The following is an 18,953-nucleotide window of genomic DNA, read 5'->3' on the forward strand; positions in this document are numbered from 1 at the left end:
AACCATACCAATTATTTGCATACAACCCCCCAATTATTAAAGCTAATGAGAAGATTATGGGAAATGTACGCTGAAGCCGGCATGCGGAATTTCCATTGTGATCCTGTAGCTGCTAATAAGAGGCCTGTGAGAGGTATTAGTCAAAGCCACTGAACATTGAACCTCATGCATCATGTCTATAATTCATATCACAGCTTGTGCCTGTCCAACACATTAGCTTTGCATCCATAGCTCGTGGAAGCAAAGTAATCAAGGAAGGCTGTTAAATGTAGCAAATCTAATGTTCCTCTCTGTTTTTGGTTCATTTTACCTGCAGAACAGTATTTATCAAAGTCATAATAACCTTAATTTAACCTTCTGTGTCTGTGACTTTCTCAACTTTGATAACCCAATGAAGGACTGTCTCACTATCTTCCATTGTAAAGCTTTTCTAAGCAGCATCACACTCCCCCTTAGATGTTTAATGGCACAAAGAAATGCATGGCAGCCCCAGGCGTGAATAGCTAGTGAGAGCACCCGGCAGCTTCCGAAAAATAAACTCTTCCAACCGTATCCATGTGATCATCACCACCTTCCTGAGTATGGAGCCATTCTCATCATTACAGCTCCGCATTCAGTCGTCTGTAGGGGATCCCTGCTGCTCCATTAAGGCCATACCAGGGCTCACAAACCCCTGATTTCATGAGCCATCAACAGCTCTGATTATGGGAGTTAATTAGGGTGCTTGGAATAAGAGAAAGACTCGTCTTTCATCATAGATGTTAAAACTGTACAGTACTGATGCAATAGCTGTGGTTCTGTCAGGGTTGCAGTGTTGCATCACCAGTGTTTGGAACAGACAATGGCAATATCTTTGTCAGTGGTTAGCATAAAGCCTATGATGTAGTATTATCTGTTGCCGTAGAGGGAATTCAGCTGGTATTTCTCCCTGCTGACTGCTATTCATTTACACTGTGGTCTGCTTCCATTCTCAGTCCTCTCACCCCTGTCAGCTCCATCTGTGTGCTCAGACATGTCCTGACCCTCACGTTCTGCGGACAGCCTGCATCAATGTGCCTTATCCTATGTGTGTACGTGTGTGTGTGTGTGTGTGTGTGTGTGTGTGTGTGTGTGTGTGTGTGTGTGTGTGTGTGTGTGTGTGTGTGTGTGTGTGTGTGTGTGTGTGTGGCTGCATGTACTGCATCTCTGACATGTGCACAAAACCAATTAGTTTTGGGATGGTGAAGTAGCTGGCCACGGGAAAATGACAATGGAGTAATTGAAGAGGCTGGCTGAATGAGAGGCCAGAGAGCTCAATGCAGCTTTTACAGAGATGAGTGTTTTCTCCGCTGACAAAATGAAAAGCAAGTCCTGAGTGAAGGTAGTCTTGTATGTCGTTCTAGACGTTTGTTAACATTACATCCTTTCACCTAGATGACATACATTTTTACTGAAGAAACACAACATTTTAAGTTGTTTTGATGTATTTAAATGTTCTGCCAGTGATTTCTTTTCATTTCTAAACTGCAAAAAAAAAAATCAATTCTAAACTTGTCTGGCTTGTATGATCCATCACTAAACAATAATTACTTATTATTTTTTTTGTCTAAATTGAATTATTATTGAAATTCATTACATTACCATACAGATTTGATGGTCATTGTGATGGATAAGTCATGCAAGTTGTAAATACATATCACATCTAATGGAAATGCATGGAAACAATGGCTGCTAGAAACATTTGGAAAATTCCATAATTTTTTTTAAAGATTCTCCTGCATGCATTTAAAAATCTACATCTAAATATAATTGCAAAATATACATGACAAAAGTTTAAAGCTGCCATAATCAATATACTTACTTCCTACAATATAATAGCAATGGATCAAAGGGGTTGCTTGTAGTAACAAATGCACCCAGTTATCATCTGAGTCAACAGTTCCCCCCAGTTTTATGGAGCATTTTAGCATCTATCAGCTCATTGTTTTGGTTTTAAAATCCCCAACTTTGCTCTTGGTTTGTTCTTGGCACTGTCACGCCGTTATTTGTAGCACAAAAATTCTAAAAAAGACACAACATGCTAACTACTCATTTGTGCTTACAACTTGTTTCCACTGCCTTGTAGTTACTTCATACCACTTAATGCAGGTTAAAGGAAATAAAACTTACTGGAACTGATCTGGTCTTGAGAGCCCTACAGTTGTCATCATGAGGCAGTGCTGTGAGTAATTATTGTATTGAGTTGTGAGACAGTAGGCTCGTTTATCATCCTCTCAGCCTTATCTTTTGGAGAAAAAAAAAATCCTCACTGGAAGTGTCCTTACCAACCTGTTGTGTTTCTTTCTCTGAGATCATTTCCCCATTCGATTTTATCAGCCCTCTGACAGCCTTTGGCACGGCACTGCAAACAGTGCTGCGGTTTTATCGAGGCCTCAGCAGGGGAGCTTTATTGACTTTGACTTTCCCTGTTCTGTCAGGACAGGATGCATAGGAGGATTCAACAATACAGATATATATTTTCTGATAATGCTTCTTCTTGAAGTATTATATATTTTAATGCGAAATCATTTTCTTCTTTAAGATGTAGGACTAAAGGAGGTAGATACCACCAGAAGTGGTAAAGTGAAGGTTTTAAAACATGAATACTCCACTAATTAATTTGAATAGCGAGTACAGTCTGGATATTTTCCCTAACTTTTATTCCTACTGGTGTTTTCAGGCCCTGGTGGTTGGTTCATCATCTTAAGAGCCCCACTTGAATTTCCACTGTCGTCCTACTGTGAGGGATGTGAGGGGTTGGCCCCGTACCACTGCAGCTCACAGGGATAATTATAGCACACACACTCAAATGAATACAAGCACACACATCTACAATATGCACACAAAGATACACACATGCTGACCGGCTGGAGCTGAGCTGCTACACCTCATTAAATTGGGAAATGAATCCTGGATGAAGCCCTGGCTCCATTCCAGATAAAAATCTCCAGGCTTTTGGGGATTCTCCATAAAATGTATAATTAACACATTTATTCTCTTGCTGTCACAGGCAGTCTTTAAAAAAAAAAAAAAAAATTATTATTATTATTTCACATGTGACTGTTCACTTTCGGTTGCTAATAACCAAAAATGGATTTTGCATGAATGACATCTGATCGTAAATTTCTAACACATAGGGAATTGAAAATAAATACTGAAGGAAAGAGTGTGTACAGGTTCAGCAGCCCTGCCTGCAGCCTGCAAATGAGCTTGATGAAATGACCCCCTGGATCTTTTCATGCCAAATCCCAAGCCAGTGCTGCCTGGTGGTGTACAGAGCAGTGTGATTGATTGCCCTGGGCAAATAATACAGGCCCTCCCAAGAGAGGTGTAGTTGAAGCTGGGGGCAGCAGACGTTAGCCTTGGTCTCTTCCCATGCTACCAGACACCGGCTCTGGGGCCGGGTACTGAATCATGACTGTAGGGCAGCACTAACAAATACATCAGTTCCCCAAGGAGTACCAGGCCAGGACCAGGTCTGACTGGCTGGCTTTCTAGCCTGTGGTCCCAGACACGGCTTCCACCACCTCATCTACCGCCGTGACCCACTCCACACCGAAAGGCAGGAGAGCAACACATGTGTAGCTTCTACTTTAAAGGATTCAGTTTGATTCTTTCACAGAGTAACCAGCATTAATATCCCAAATTTGATAGTGCCCTTTTGTGATAATGCAACAAATGAGTCTGCCTGAGCTCTAAATTGAGCTGTGACATTTTAATTCTGTGCCAGCGGATGCCTTGGGTAAGACAGGCAGGAATGCAAGATAAAAACAGGTCAGGCTGCAGTTTTTAAAAGACAGAAAGTGACTCCTCCTCAGTTCAGTTTCTTCATTCTTTCTGCTCATTATTTTAGAGCTGTGCTTGCAATCATACAAAATACTGATTATTTCTTAGTGACAACACTGAATTATGCAGAGGAATATGAATTAAACTGAGTAAAATAATTTTGACTTTAAGCTTATTATCATTCTCTAAATCTTGGGCCAAACTATGCTTTTGATTACCTTAATATTTCAACATTTGCATTTTTCTTACGATACTCTTTTAGTTATGTCTCAAAATATAATTGTGTTTGGATGGCGGTGTGATGTGGCAACAACGAGCTACCTGTCGACAAGTGAAAAATTTGCACTGTGTTATCTAAAGTAAATACATTTTATTTTACTGTCTCGTCACCTTCTAGCACTCGTGTTGTGATGGAGGCGTCATTAGATTATATTATGTAACAAAAGAAAATTCTCACTTAACAGTTAACCAATGGCCTATTAGCCTTTCACTAATTTGTTCAAACGTGCAAACAAGGCACCCCGGCTCAACCTGAAATCCCTGTTGAATTGGTACCATCTGTCCCCATTGAACAGAAATATCTAATACATCCCACTGCAACAGTCTCATGTAAGAACGATGGTTCAGTGGCTGAAATCTGACCTCATTGCAGATCAGTTTGCTGCTGGCTCAATCAGTCACTCAGTCAATCAAACTGATAAAGCTGAGAGTAAAATGGAAAGTAAAGTGTGTGTCCCCTTGTCTTGTCCCTTGGCATGTCATCTGCCAGCTGATGAGATCGATATGGCAGCGAAGCCTAATGGCATCGCAGCCGCGACAGTGATTAGCCCAGCAAAACGAGCCCACGTGGGCCCCGTCGGTCCCTATTGGAATGCACTAGATCAAAAAGATAGCTTCCAGCAAACTGCAGAGCATGGCAACTAACATCGATCTGTGGCCAGAGCTGTATGAGTCTGTCTCGCTCATTCTCTCTTTCTCTCTCTTTCATCCGCTGATGAACACAGAACAGAACAAACTCAGTGTTATGATTGATGGCTGCAGTAACTGGATGTGCTATTCGACCCAGTAATCTCTGCTCCTGCCTCTCTCCTCTTATTTCTGACGCTCTCTCGATGTGATTTGTCTTTCCCTCTCTGTAGTTGTGGATGTGCACGTGTCCTCCGACGGTGTGACTGAGCAGAGAGGCGGGGCGTCGCTGTGTTTGGGTGCGGACCTTTGCGTCACACACTGATGATGGCGAGGAGGAGGATGGACGCAGCGCTGCTGGTGCTGTTCCTGGGACACCTCGTCACTGCGCTGGAGGTCCCACTAGACCGTAAGGCAACACGCCACACACCGTGCAACATGTTAAAATCCAGGGAATGTCTCAGTTATATTTAGTCAAAACATGAGTTGATTAATCCATTCAACTATTCTGTCAATTTGTTTGATAACCAATTAAGTAAATACTGAAAAGTAAATACGTTTTGTTTTGGACTGTTAGTCAGACAAAACATGTGATTTGAGCACTTTACCGATGGTTAATTTTTTCACAGTTTTTTTTTTATAGAAAGAGCAACTGACTGAGAAAATAATTGGCAGATAAACTGGTAAAGAAATAAAATAATAATTTTCAGCCCCAGTAGCTTTGTAGCCTTAACCTCATGTATCATCATGTAGTTTCCCTTTTTATTTCCTTTCTGTTGCTTTAAATTTGGAAACATCATTATGTTTCACACCGACTGATAATGTCACATTTACGGCTGCACCTAACAAGAATTACTGATTAATCTGCCAAATGTTTCTCTATTAATTTATTAATAGTTTTGTCTGTGAATCTCAGAAAACAGAAAAAAAACATGCTTATTGTAAATTCTTAACACTAAAAATGACATTTACAAATGTCTGTTTATGTCTCATAGGACCAGTCTAAAACCTGAAGATATTCAGTCTTACGATCACATACGGCAAATAAAAACATCAAACACTCCCATCTGACAAGGTGGACCTTGTGAATTTTTGGTATTATCACTTGAAAATTGGCTCAAAAAGTTATTAACATAGTGGCTGATTAATTTGCTAAATCAGTTGACTGACTTTTTCAGCTCTAACTGCATTTATTCTACTCATCTGTGTATATTTATCTATATATCTATAGGACCACTGTTTTTTAGAGGAAACTCCTTTTTTCCTTGGTTTTGTAAGGTGAACACTGTTAGATGCAGTGACCTCATTTTGACCGATGAGGAAACAGAGTGTGTCAGACAGACTTTCAGTTCGTCAGCCTGATGTGCCTGTGGCAGCAGATATTCTACATATTGTACTGGTTTTAAGTGCTGACCACTGGAAGTTTGCATTTCTCAGTGGGGAACAGGCCTTGTCCAAGCCTTGTTGCTGTGAAGTCGAAATAATGCAGAAAGCTCTTTTTCATCTCTGATGTCTGGTTCTCTCTACTGTCACAATTTTGTTTTCTTGTTGCTGATTCTTGGGGAAAAACTAAAGTTCTGGAAGGATGTAAGTCTTAAACGAGCATGAATTCGCTGACCAGATTGTGCTTGCAGTTTTTTGTTGTTGTGCATTGAGTTTTATTTTATTTCGCTATTTATTATATTTTTGTGTTTTATATATATATATATATATATATCTGTTTAATGTTATAAGATGCTGAGTGTGATGTGGATTGGACTTGGCGTTTTGCATGCATTGATTTCTTTGTTTTCTGTTTTTTGATCTGTGTTTCTGCAGTGGTAAAACATTTTCCATACAGCAATATTGCAAACAGCATGAGTTCTTATGTCATTCGTTTTGTCATAGTCCATTAGTTATCTCCCCAGCACTGACAGGTATACATTAAGCATCGGATCATTGCAATAAAGGGAAACGTACCTGAGCGGTCTTTTTGTCTGCTGCACATGTTGTGAGAGCTTTTTGTGCCTGTCAGCAAACAGCTGTGTGGTTTCTTTCAGTGTGGTAAGTCTGTATGCGATTGGTAATGGCTGCTTGTGTGGTCAATATAGCAGCAGAAAAAGAGTTATGGAGAAAAAGGTCATGATGAAATATCACCCTCTTTCTGATCGCCTTTAGTGCCGCAGCCGCCGACCATAACTCACCAATCCCCGAAGGATTTCATCATCGACCCACGAGAGAACATTATCATCCACTGTGACGCCAAGGGGAAGCCACATCCCAGGTAGGAATCAATGAACTGTGATTTAGCATTTATGATGCTGTTAGACAAAGACAAGATACCCCAAGTGTGAATGCATCCACCACCTGTCAAAACTCAGTAAAGAGTTTCAGCTGACAGGTTTTTTTGGAGTTAAGTCTAAAAAATGAGTTAAAGTTCTGTGGGTTTTTTTTTTGTTTTTTTCTTTTCAAACTCTAAACCTCCCACAACCGGCCGATGGGTTTGAAAGTTACATTTTCTTGCAAAAATTACACCACTCCAGCCAGAAAAAAATGTTAATTATCATTCAAATATCATTGAAATAATTAAATTTCATCAAAATCACTTCATCCTACCCCTAAAACCAAACAAAAACATCCAGATTCCGTAAAAAGGCCAAATTGTGTCCTCCTCTGCTCTGCTGGGAAGCCTTGAATGAGTCGACTGAGACCAACATGACAAAAAATTAACGAATTTTCAACTGAACTGCAGGCTGGTGCAGAGAGATTTAGAGATGTTGCAAAAATGAAAATACTTAAATATGTATTGCAAGTTGAGCCCTCACACTTATGGCCATTTGCAAAAATATTGTATATGTAGATCCCATCTTATTTCATTAGGTTTAAAATAAGTTATTTAAGAATTTGTATTTCTTCTTTAATGATTTATGAGAATACAAAAGTGTTATACTTCACATAAGACATTTTCGAGGTCTCCCCACTTCTAGCCATGATGGTGCAGTTTCCACAGAGGTGTAAGACTTTCTGGTGCAGTGAAAAATGAGCCCACAGTGAAGAAAAATGTGACAGGAAAAAAAACTACCAGAAACCAGTTGGAGTTCAGAGGGTTAAAATAATAACATTATATTTTTTCCCTGACATGCTGCCCTTGCCACAGGCTGATTTTAGCTCCTGCTTTTGAATGCCTCAAAATAGTGGAACGCCTAATTGATTTACTGGCATCAACATTGCCTGTACACACACATTTGAACTTTTACATTTGCAAAGAACCTTCATGACCAAACACATTTCTTGGCCCTTAACCTTCACTTTACCTGAAAACCAGTGTTAACACCTTTTTAAAGAAGTGAAGTCCGGCAAATACACCAAATATTTGGAAATGCTTGCTAAAAGAACTTGTTGAAAAACTCGTGTATAATATTAAATATTCATGACTAAGTAACCATCAATAGTCAATGAAAAGGAAGAAAAACACATTATTTGTCAAAGTTTTAGGAAAATTCAGACATAAAATTTTGTGCTCATGTTTATGACTGCTACTAAGTAGCTGATTTAATTTTTACATTTTTGTAAATTTCCTTTATTAGATTTAAATACAGTTATAGGATTATCATAACACAATTTGTAGTCAGCGAATACTCACCACATTGTTATGACACTGGTTGGCTTTTTCCTCAGTTTCTCCTGGACAAGAAATGGGACGCACTTTGACACTGAAAAGGACCCTAACGTGAACATGAGGTCCCACTCTGGAACTCTGGTGGTGGATATCAGCAGAGAGAAAGCCGAGCATTACGAGGGAGTTTACCAGTGCACAGCAAGGAACAAACATGGAACTGCTGTTTCCAACAATGTAGTCGTGCGACAGTCCAGTAAGTGCAGTCTGGTTTATAGTTTCTTCTAAGTCACTTTTCTTTTCTTCCACTTCACTAATACCAGGCATATCTCGCATCATATGAAAATCAACTCCTTTCTTTTCTTTTTCTAACAATTAAGTCAAATTTTCCATCTTAAGAGCACTCCTGGAAGGTAAAGGTTGCATGTAGAAAGATGCATGTTTCGTTTTGCAGAACACAATAGCAGATAGAGCTGAACATCCCTGTGTATCTTCCCTGTAGAATATTGTAATTCAGTCAGGCATCATCCCTCTCATCTTGCCTCGTCGACTCTGTCATCACGTCAGCGACAGTCCATTAGCAGCCCAGATTTCGTGTTGAATCGTAACACTTCTCGTCCACTGACGTGCGTTTCCTTCTCCGACCAATCCAGGGTCCCCCTTGTGGTCGAAGGAGAGAGTCAAGCCAATCGTGGTTCAGGAAGGCGTTTCCTTGATGCTGCCGTGTCGACCCCCTGCTGGCCTACCTCCTCCCATCATTTTCTGGATGGACAATAGTGAGCCATTCAATTTCATGAATGTGTCCTGGTGGTAACATTATGTGTCTGCTGTCTTAGAATAAATATTTCAGTTAACATACGGTGATAGTTGTTTCACCCATTCACTACTTGTCTAATGTTGTATCATGTGTCTATTGAATGTATCTATTGAATGCTAAATGATCTCCTTTTATATAGCTTCATCACCTTAGTGGTCTCAAAGCACTTAACACTGTTTCCCATTGACACACACATTGACACACCAAAGGAGCTGCCATGCAAGGTGCTCCCTTGCCATCAGGAGCAATTCAGGGTTCAGTGTCTTGCCCAAGGACTCGAACCCAAACCTCTTTGACTGATGGACAACCATCTACCATCTGAGCCACAGACGGCTCGATTTCTATTAATTTCTACAATTTAAATCGCGATTATAAAGTCTGTAGACGTACGAAGTTAGTATGGCTGGTTAATTGATTCTTGTACTGTGCAGAAATGAATAGAAACTGATGGCTGTCCTGAACAGCAGGAACATATTTTATTTGAAAGTTGTCAGCAAAAATGTGAATATTTAAGGTTGTTGAACCAAAATGTATAAACACACACTACCTAGTGCAACAGATTGGACCTTATGGTGTAGAATATTAGCATACACATATCATAGACACTTTGATTCACAGTTGACAGTTCATCCATTCAATGTACCATTTCAGTTGAACTTCTCTCAAACAGTCTCTGCATATTAATGTAACTGTTATGTAAATGTACTGTTTGTTTCAGACTTTCAGAGGCTGCCTCAAGGCAAGAGGGTGTCCCAGTCCCTGAACGGAGACCTATACTTCTCCAATGTTCGCAAAGAGGACTCCAGGAATGACTACATCTGCTACGCCCGCTTCCCCCACACGCAGACCATCCAGCAGAAACAGCCCATCACCGTCAGGGTCCTGAACCGTAAGTCGGACTTTGTGTGTGATACTGAAATCCACTGAAGGTGTAATGAGCAAGCATGACTGCGACGAACAGAGAGTGGCAGTGTTTATGTGTGATGTGTGTACATTGGAGGCAGTTCATTTACAGTGGTGTGGGCTAGCTTCGTTGCGTAGGAGGAAAACGGCATTTCCTATCTCTGATCCCATCCTCAGAGACGCCAGCGGTCGTCATCCCACTGAAAAGACATATTGTCAGAGTTGTCAGGATTCTCTGTACTATCTGCCAGGCAGGCGTTCACTATCTCTTCTGTGAGACGTTCTGTACACACATTCTCCACCAGCAACAAAGAATGCTCTCACTCAGTCCAGCATTTGCAGTTGACATGACGACAGGCTGTTTCCACTACATTTTTATGACAATTATTCATCATCTCTGACATTTGAGTCATGTGAAGTTTTGTTCTGTTGGTTTTTTAATTTTGAACACTGTTTTGTTAAGTTGTGAAAGCATGTTTTTTTTTTTATTGTTGTTGTCATGATGATTTCAACTTGTGGCGTGTGTGATCTTTCTGTTGTGTTACAGTGGATGCAATCAATGACACAGTGGCAGCTTTTTACAATGACACTGATTTATTTAGTGGTGAGTTTTGGCACCCCCTAGTGCTTATCCCCCCAATGTAGAGCTCTAAACTCTAGCTCTTACCCAGTAGCACTAACCCTTCAACCTAACAACCCTGAGGCTTCTTTCCAACTTCACTGGTTTATTTCGTGGTGAGAACTGGCACCCTCTAGTGTTTATCCCCAACATAGCGCTCGGTATTGTAGTTAACCCTCTAACCCTCAAACCCAAGATTCAAGTTGATTCCCCTGTCACTCCTGCTCTATCCAATCAAAACCCTTTTAATAACTCTTTACCTTCTCTTATGAACTGCCTCAATTATCATTGCATGATGATTTCTTTATAAACTGAACTGGTTCTGTAACTTCAACATGTAACATTTTGAAAATTAGAATGGAGCTTTGTAAAAGCTACATATCAATTAAATACAGATTTAAGTAATAATTTAAACTAATTTAGATCTAATCTTAATACGTGAAGAATAATGAATATGAACTTCTTAAAGACAAGGTTTTATTTGTCTTTCCTCTTTCAAATGTGCGGCGTCTATTTTACAATCTTTGTATTCTACCAATTTGCTAATCTCTCTCTCGCCAATCATTTTTATCTCACTTCTTTTCTCATTGCTTAAAATATTTATAAATTATTAGTTTAAAAAATGACTCTGTTGCCAGTTAAATTGCCGATTCAGTAGCAGAAAGCAGTTTTTCCATTTCTCTTTTTCTAAATTCAGTCAATTTTAGTCTTTGTTACTACGAGGGCAATTCATTTGCAATAAACACCCACAGTAAAACACAACATGGTGATCAAATTTACATCTAACTATAATATATGGGAGTTGGTCTGCAATTAAATTACTTTACGGTGATTTACAGACCAACAGAGGTTTGATTACCACACAGTGTACAGTGAAGGGTGGTTAGTGAGTATGATTTGAAAGGGATCTTCTCCCTGTTATGGTCTGATGGCAGAAGAGACGGTAATTGTGTGTGTGTGTGTGTGTGTGTGTGTGTGTGTGTGTGTGTGTGCGCAACCACAGAAGCTCCCGTGGATGAGAGGAGGCCAATCTTCCTCATCCCATCTGGCTCCTCCAGCTCCAAGATGGTGTTGAGAGGGCACATACTGGAGATGGAGTGCATCGCTGAAGGACTGTAAGTCAAAGAATCCAACATTACAGTCCTGAATGCCTCGAGTGCCCACCTGCTTGAGTGCCATCATCACTCTTTGTCTCTTTCCTTTTAATCCAGGCCGACCCCTGAGATTTTGTGGTCCAAAGTGAGCGGTGATCTCCCTGCCATGCGCACATCCTTCCTGCACTACAACAAGACCCTGCGCATTGTGAATGTGTCTGAATCGGACGCAGGAGATTACCGCTGCAAAGCCAGGAACCAGCTTGGCACCGTGCACCACACCATCCATGTGGCGGTCAAAGGTGTGTGATGAAAGGCTCAGTATCCCATCAGGCCATCCGCTGTGTGGCAGCACAGGCACTTCTTCTTTCTGCTTCTCCCTCTCCCTCCTACTCATAATTGATTTATGCACAGATGCCAACAGTGCAGTGTGTTCAGTGATTAATTCTCCAGCCTGCTGCTGCACTCTGTTCTACTTTCAGCTGCTCCATATTGGATCAGCGGCGCTCCTAGGAACCTTGTTCTAGCTCCAGGAGAAAACGGTGTGCTGACCTGCAGGGCCAGCGGCACACCCAAGCCCTCCATCAGCTGGGCTATGAACGGCATTCCCATAGAGAGTAAGTGCAACCTATTCCTCTGACTGAAACTCACGCTGCTTTAAAAATAGGTTTTCTTGAGTAGATATATATATTTTGCAGATGCCATTATTCTGCCTAGAATTTCCTGCCCTTTGGGCTGTTTGTTTGAATCATATAAGTGAAGATACCAATACCAAAACAACATCTTTCTTAAACAAATTCCTGTAAGGATTATAAAGATGTTCTTCTCCAAATCTCCTTTTTTCTATTTTACAAACTTCTTAACTGCATCAGTGTTTACTTTTCTCTTCGACTCTTAAAGGAGTAGTTAAACATTTTGGGGCTTTCTTGACAAAAGTTCTTCTGACTGTGACTCCATGATTTCACTGTGGTCAACCAAGGACTCGTGCCCACACATAACCTCCTGTGCAAACCACAACTTGTTGGTTACTTTTTGTTGCTTTTCTCATTTTTTAAAACTAATGAGACATAATGTGTTTAATAACAAGCTTGACACAGCTTGGTAGGTGGAATTTCTTACCTTTACCAGAGCTATGCTTTCTGTTTTCACCCATTTCCAATATCCGTGTTAAACTAAGCTAAACCAGATACTGACTAAATTATGCTAATAATGAGCATAGTTCCAAAAATGTCAAACCGTTCCTTTAACTACGGTTTGGGATGAATTAATTGTCGCCAAAATGAAAAGTTATCTGTCTTGCACATGTAAGTACTTCATCCTACAAAGATTCAGTTGCATCAGTCAGCTCATTGGCCCCCTCAGATTCCTCTCTACAAGAATCTTTTACAATTCACAGAGCCATAGTTATATCTGTAACCCTCTTATACATTCATAGATTCCCCCAAGGATCTGAGCAGAAAGGTGGAAGATGACACCATCATTTTCACTGATGTACAGACTGGATCTAGTGCTGTGTACCAGTGTAATGTCTCGAACGACTACGGTTACCTCCTGTCCAACGCCTTTGTCAATGTCCTCTGTAAGTTCATTACTCAAGATCCATTTGTATTCGAATACCATTTTCCATTTACATCGATTTCTGGAAGGTAATAACATTGCAATAATTGCTCCTGCTTCACTGCAGCGGAGCCACCCAGAGTGCTGACAGAGGCCAACAAAGTCTACCAGGTCATCACAAATTCAAAAGCCCTAATAGACTGCTCGTCCTTTGGATCACCCATCCCGAAAATTACATGGTGAGTTAATGAACCTTCAACAGAGAGTGTTGAAAGTGTTGTGTTATGTTCCTTCAAAAGCTCAAAGCGGTCGTCTCTGTGCCACAGGTTTAAAGACAGTCGGTCCAGCACCCTAGATGGAGACCCGTACTTCGTGCATGACAACGGGACTTTAGAGATTAATGTGGCTCAAGCCCAAAATAGTGGCAAATACACCTGCGCTGCCAGAAACTCCCTTGGTATTTATGAGAATCACGTCTACCTGGAGGTTAAAGGTGAGACTGTTTCTTTTCTGAAGATCCTGAAATTATTGGAGTGCATACATAAATACTAACACTCAGGGCTGGCCATTACTGTGGGATGTTTGTCCACTGTTTGTTTGAACAGTTTGAAAACTTAAGTGAGCTTCAACAAGCCTAAAAATATGAAAAAAACTTGAAATACTTTGTTATCTTGCTTTGCATGTGTATTAAATGCATTACAGTTTAACATAAACATTGTGCAAAGACATGTAGATACCTTTAACTGTCACATGCAAGTTCAAGAAGCTGTTAAAGTGTAAGTTAAATTTGTTAATCACGAATTCGGCAATTTTATCATTATTTTGGTAGCTTTAAATGAGTATACAGTATGTCAGTCAGTTTTTAACATTTAACACACTAATCACTTCCAGTTGAGCAATTTTTCAAACTTGTAACATAGAATACTGATGAGGCGTCTGTGCTTTGACGATTTAATGTATTATTACGTTTTTACGGTCCCTAACCCCCATCAGAGCCCACTAGAATCGTGAAGCAGCCGGAGTACAAAGTGGTCCAGAGAGGCAGGTCTGTGGTGTTTGAGTGCAAAGTGAAACACGACCCCTCCCTCATCCCCACCATGACCTGGCTCAAAGACGACGGGGAGTTGCCCGATGATGAGAGGTCAGAGGTGTTTAGTGTTTGGAGATGTCTCACTTTCTTTCTTTGTGATTTTGGATCAGATGCTACCAGTCAGTATCTGACCTTAAAAAAAGGTTTCTCAACACGTATTTGCCGTATATCTCTTTGTTGTTCTTGTTTTTGACTTTTTCTTTTTATTACAGATTAATTGTAGACTCTGACAGCCTCACCATCACTGATGTGACAGAGAATGATGCGGGGGTGTACACGTGCATCATGAACACCACTCTGGACAACGACTCAGCCAGCGCTGAGCTCACCGTTGTCGGTATGTAATGCTTCGCAGAAGCTCAATGTCACTGACTCATGAAACAAACTCACAAATTATTAAAATGTAACCTTTCTTCATCTCGGGTCTTCTTAGAAAAGTGCATCTGTTCAATAATGCACACAGCAGATTGCCCTTCAAGGTTAATTGCCTTGTGTGTGAGAGCAGATTTAGTCAGATATCCTGTCAGCAGCATGAATATTTGATCGTTGCCTTCCTAGCGAGCCAGATAATCTTTTTTGTTTTTTTGTGGCGGACTGACCACTAAACTCCCTATTTCACTCCTGTCCTCCTAACTGGCAGAGGGCACGCCAACACCAGCTGTTGTCTACGGTAAAACTGCAGCACACATGAGCACCCAGATGTGCTCTGCTGACATGGGCTTGTGGTATTTGTTGAATGTTTCTGTTTAGTGCAGCATGTTTTGTCCTGAAGATTCTTTTTTTTTTTTTTTTTTTTTTTTACAATCACAGCGCACTGTGCTGCTTCTCTTTTCATTTTGACTGACCAGCATTGATTTGTTCTGTCTGTAAAGTGTTTTTTCATGACCTTTTTGAAATAAGTTGTATATTTTTACTGGCGGAAACATTTAGGCAAAGGGGGAAGAAATTTTCATTCACGCTCGAATGCAAAGACAATTTGCAAAGCAGACATCTCCTCATCACATCACTTGGGATATTTTCAAACGCACCACTTCCTCATCACTCATTTATTCCAAGCATGCATTTCACTTTATCATTACAGTTCCAAAACATGAGCATCAATTTAGCCTTTCTAGTGAGCCTGAGACTCGATTTCATGCAGAGTGATTATGGAAGACGTTCAAGTTGAGCATCAGTCATTTCATATGCATGATGAACTGCCTGAATTTGTGTGCATGTTTGTGTGCACATTTGTGTGCATGTTTATGTGCATGGACGCCAAATAACATTGTCAAATGGAACATGAAACTAAATAAAGGAGTCACTAAAATGTATGCTTGGTTAAATCAACAAACTTGGCATTTATAATGATTCTACTATCAAAGAAACAATTTAACATAGCCGAGATATCCTCTTTTTTTTTTTTTTTTGCTTCATCTTGTCATGGCATGGACTGTTAATACTGTGTAACTCTAAAATGAAGTCAGTGCTGGCAGATATGTTGATGGTGCTGCCTCTGCTGTATTTCTCCCAGAGCGACCTGACCCCCCAACTGACCTCGAGCTGACAGACCAGAAAAAGAGGAGTGTTCAGCTCACTTGGACCCCTGGGGACGAACATAACAGTCCGACTCAGAGTATGTGTGTGTGTTGTTCGGCAGACTTTCTGTGTGGGTGTTATGTGTACATGCACCTTATTGAACCTATTTGTGCTATTATATTATAAGTATAATAAGTAAGAAGGAGTATCCCTTCAATATTTTATATTTTTTTAATTAAAGTGTAACCTGACTCTCCTGAACAGAAACTGTAAATATGTGAATGTAATACTTATTCTAGTTATTTATAATCACAATTATCCATTAATGAAGTCTAAAAGTCAGTGAAAAAAAAATCCCCTAGCCTGTCTTTTGTAAAAAAAAGAAAGAAAAAAAAAGTATTTTGAGTATCCAGCAAACACCAGAGGGCAGTTGTTCCAGATATGCAAATATACCTGCAGACAGTGTATAAACTGATATGTAAAATAATTGTCTTTTTTTTTGTGTAAATACAGAGTTTCTGATCCAGTATGAAGACTCACTGCACCATCGTGGTCAATGGCATAATCTTACTGAGGTCCCTGGAACCAAGACAACAGTTCACCTCAAGCTGTCACCCCACGCACACTACACCTTCAGAGTTTTGGCTCTCAACGCTGAGGGTTTCAGCCGACCCAGCTTCCCCTCCAGAATGTACAAGACCGACCCTGCAGGTAAGTCAGCTATCTGACTGTGTAATTTCTGATTACCTCATGTGGAGCTTCGTGTGCAAATGAATTCCACATCTATCAAGTGTTTTATGCATGAATAATCAATTCATCAGCTGTTAAAGTTAAAATAAGATCAGCGATTCCATCAAGGAAATCAAAGCGGTTTTGTAATTAAACTCATTAAGTAAGACAGTATAATCATCGGCTTTTGCTAGCGCATAAATCTCAGAAGTAAATCAGCGTGTTGATCTGAGGCACAGGGAATAGTGTTGGGATAATGGTTCGTTTTGTCTTTATGTTTTTCAGCTCCAGACGAGAACCCAACAGGTGTACGGGGATTTGGAACAGAACATAACAATCTTGTAATCTCCTGGACGGTAATAAAGTAGTATGAGGCTAACCACTTTAATCCTGAGGCATCTATTGTAGTCTGGGGAGTAGTGTGATACGCACAAATCTCTCCTCGTACTTTGAAGCACAATTTCTTAATTGTCTGCTCTTATGTTCTTTCTCTTGTTCTTTTTTTTTTAATTTTTTATCTCTCTTCATTGTCATTCGCCAAAATATTATACAGCATTGTGTATTATCACTTATTTTCTGCATAAGTAAGAAGTAAGTTGCATTTAAAACTTTACCCTCTGTAGCCGCTGACAGGCTTCCAGTCCAATGGTCCAGGTCTTCACTATAAAGTGATGTGGAGGCAGAAGGCAGTGGACCTGGATTGGACCTCAGTGACCGTGGCCAACAACTCCCAGTTTGTTGTGTCTGGAACACCCACATTTGTTCCATACGAGCTTAAAGTTCAGGCTGTAAACGACCACGGAGCCGGACCAGAGCCTGCTATTGCCCACGGCTACTCAGGAGAGGACTGTGAGTGAGACTGACTCTGTAGACTCTTAAAAGAAAAAAACTACTGTGCAAGAGCCTGGAGTCATGCATTTGGCTGTGACCTGTAACATTTACTCAATGTGTTTCCTGTCTGTATTTAGCTGTTGTTGTGTTGTGTTCCTTGTTCATTGTACAGTGCCAATAGCAGCTCCAGAAAATGTGCAGGCTGTAGTCCTAAACAGCACTCTTGCAGAGATCCACTGGGATCACGTGCCCGTGAATTTAATACGAGGACATCTCAAAGGATATAAGGTACAGTATGAATTACCACATGCAGCGTAACATGTCCCCCAATCCCACCAACCATAATATATACACTACATAAACATACATGCATTCAGCGTAGATATATTACCTGTGTCTTGTAGGTATATTACTGGAGAAAGCACAGCCTCCACAAACACAACCCTGATCACATGGAGAAGGACATCCTGACCTTCAGCGGGAACCACAGCCACGGCATGCTGCCCGGGCTGCACCCCTTCAGCATCTACTCGTTCAACGTGAGGGTCTATAACGGCAAAGGGGAGGGGCCCGTGAGCCCAACCCAGCAGTTCAAGACACCTGAGGGAGGTAAGAGAGCGAAGGCACACGGTTTTTGTTTGTCTGTCTCTTTTTCTTTCTAATATGAGACCTTTTTGCTTAGTAGAGTTTACTTTCCACGTTCATTATCATACAGTATCTGGTGCAACTCTTACAACGGTTGCTAGCAAATTAGCAACCATAAAAGCAACATTTGAAAAGTGGGTTTGCACCAGTTAGCAGTTTTACTTTCTAAAAACGTCTAACTGGTGCAGGTGTCAGGCCTAAATGTCATATTATGTAGCATGTATATATATTATATTGACTATTGATTTATGTGGATTTAGCGTAAAATCACACAATGAGGGAACTTTTTGACCTTTTGCTTTGCCTCGATCCTAAAACTTCACTCAATGTTTCTAATACAGACTTTAAGATTAGGTCACCCTTACAATAATATAAATTTACAATATAATATATTTCGACTCTCCCTAATAGTCTGATATTGATACATTAAATATCTTCTGCAGAGGTTTATTTGAAATCATAAAAATACTCTGCGGGGAATAATATTTTGTCTGTTACATCTATGAATGTCCGTATATTTCTCAAATTTAACTGCTGAATACATCACCTGCTTCACTGAAAAGTCTGAGTGAAAGGTTTGTGTTCATGGGAAGATGTACATTTCCTCATCACACTTTTGAGTAGATCAATGTGAAAACGTTGCATAAGCATCATTCGCCACAGTGAAGGTCAAACATGTCAAACATCCAAATGAATGAGAAAAAAGCAAAACAAACATCTGACTGGAGGGGGACTGTTTACATTAAGCTTTCTGCATTAAGTAAAAGCCTGACACATTTCTTCAGTCATTCCTGTAAAATATCCCTTTGTTGCTTCGTGTAAGGTTTCATGATTTGTGTCTTTCT

The 18,953-nt window shown here is 40.3% G+C and overlaps 1 protein-coding gene across 24 annotated transcripts in view; it reads left to right on the forward strand.

Annotated features, from left to right (window-relative positions):
* Window positions 1–18,953, forward strand: part of LOC138619045 (neuronal cell adhesion molecule-like) — a 77,970-nt gene that overhangs the window by 46,300 nt on the left and 12,717 nt on the right. For 10 of the 24 annotated variants that reach the window (XM_069695224.1, XM_069695223.1, XM_069695237.1 and 7 more), the window contains exons 4-25: window positions 4,944–5,119; window positions 6,286–6,297; window positions 6,868–6,973; window positions 8,368–8,561; window positions 8,959–9,081; window positions 9,841–10,011; window positions 10,573–10,629; window positions 11,648–11,759; window positions 11,856–12,040; window positions 12,221–12,355; window positions 13,174–13,317; window positions 13,423–13,534; window positions 13,622–13,788; window positions 14,289–14,436; window positions 14,598–14,722; window positions 15,026–15,055; window positions 15,899–16,000; window positions 16,417–16,614; window positions 16,918–16,988; window positions 17,256–17,481; window positions 17,636–17,751; window positions 17,868–18,072. In XM_069695224.1, the coding sequence (XP_069551325.1) occupies window positions 5,035–5,119; window positions 6,286–6,297; window positions 6,868–6,973; window positions 8,368–8,561; window positions 8,959–9,081; window positions 9,841–10,011; window positions 10,573–10,629; window positions 11,648–11,759; window positions 11,856–12,040; window positions 12,221–12,355; window positions 13,174–13,317; window positions 13,423–13,534; window positions 13,622–13,788; window positions 14,289–14,436; window positions 14,598–14,722; window positions 15,026–15,055; window positions 15,899–16,000; window positions 16,417–16,614; window positions 16,918–16,988; window positions 17,256–17,481; window positions 17,636–17,751; window positions 17,868–18,072 (2,824 nt within the window). In that variant the 5' untranslated portion in view covers window positions 4,944–5,034. The remainder of the gene's footprint in view (window positions 1–4,943; window positions 5,120–6,285; window positions 6,298–6,867; window positions 6,974–8,367; window positions 8,562–8,958; window positions 9,082–9,840; window positions 10,012–10,572; window positions 10,630–11,647; window positions 11,760–11,855; window positions 12,041–12,220; window positions 12,356–13,173; window positions 13,318–13,422; window positions 13,535–13,621; window positions 13,789–14,288; window positions 14,437–14,597; window positions 14,723–15,025; window positions 15,056–15,898; window positions 16,001–16,416; window positions 16,615–16,917; window positions 16,989–17,255; window positions 17,482–17,635; window positions 17,752–17,867; window positions 18,073–18,953) is intronic. The other 14 variants (XM_069695232.1, XM_069695240.1, XM_069695236.1 and 11 more) reach the window with 5 other exon arrangements.

Source organism: Brachyistius frenatus, unplaced genomic scaffold (assembly GCF_029030835.1).
Source record: "Brachyistius frenatus isolate BFR_SWC_R1_liver_20210118 unplaced genomic scaffold, ASM2903083v1 Contig_19, whole genome shotgun sequence".
Taxonomy (NCBI): Eukaryota; Metazoa; Chordata; class Actinopteri; family Embiotocidae; genus Brachyistius; species Brachyistius frenatus.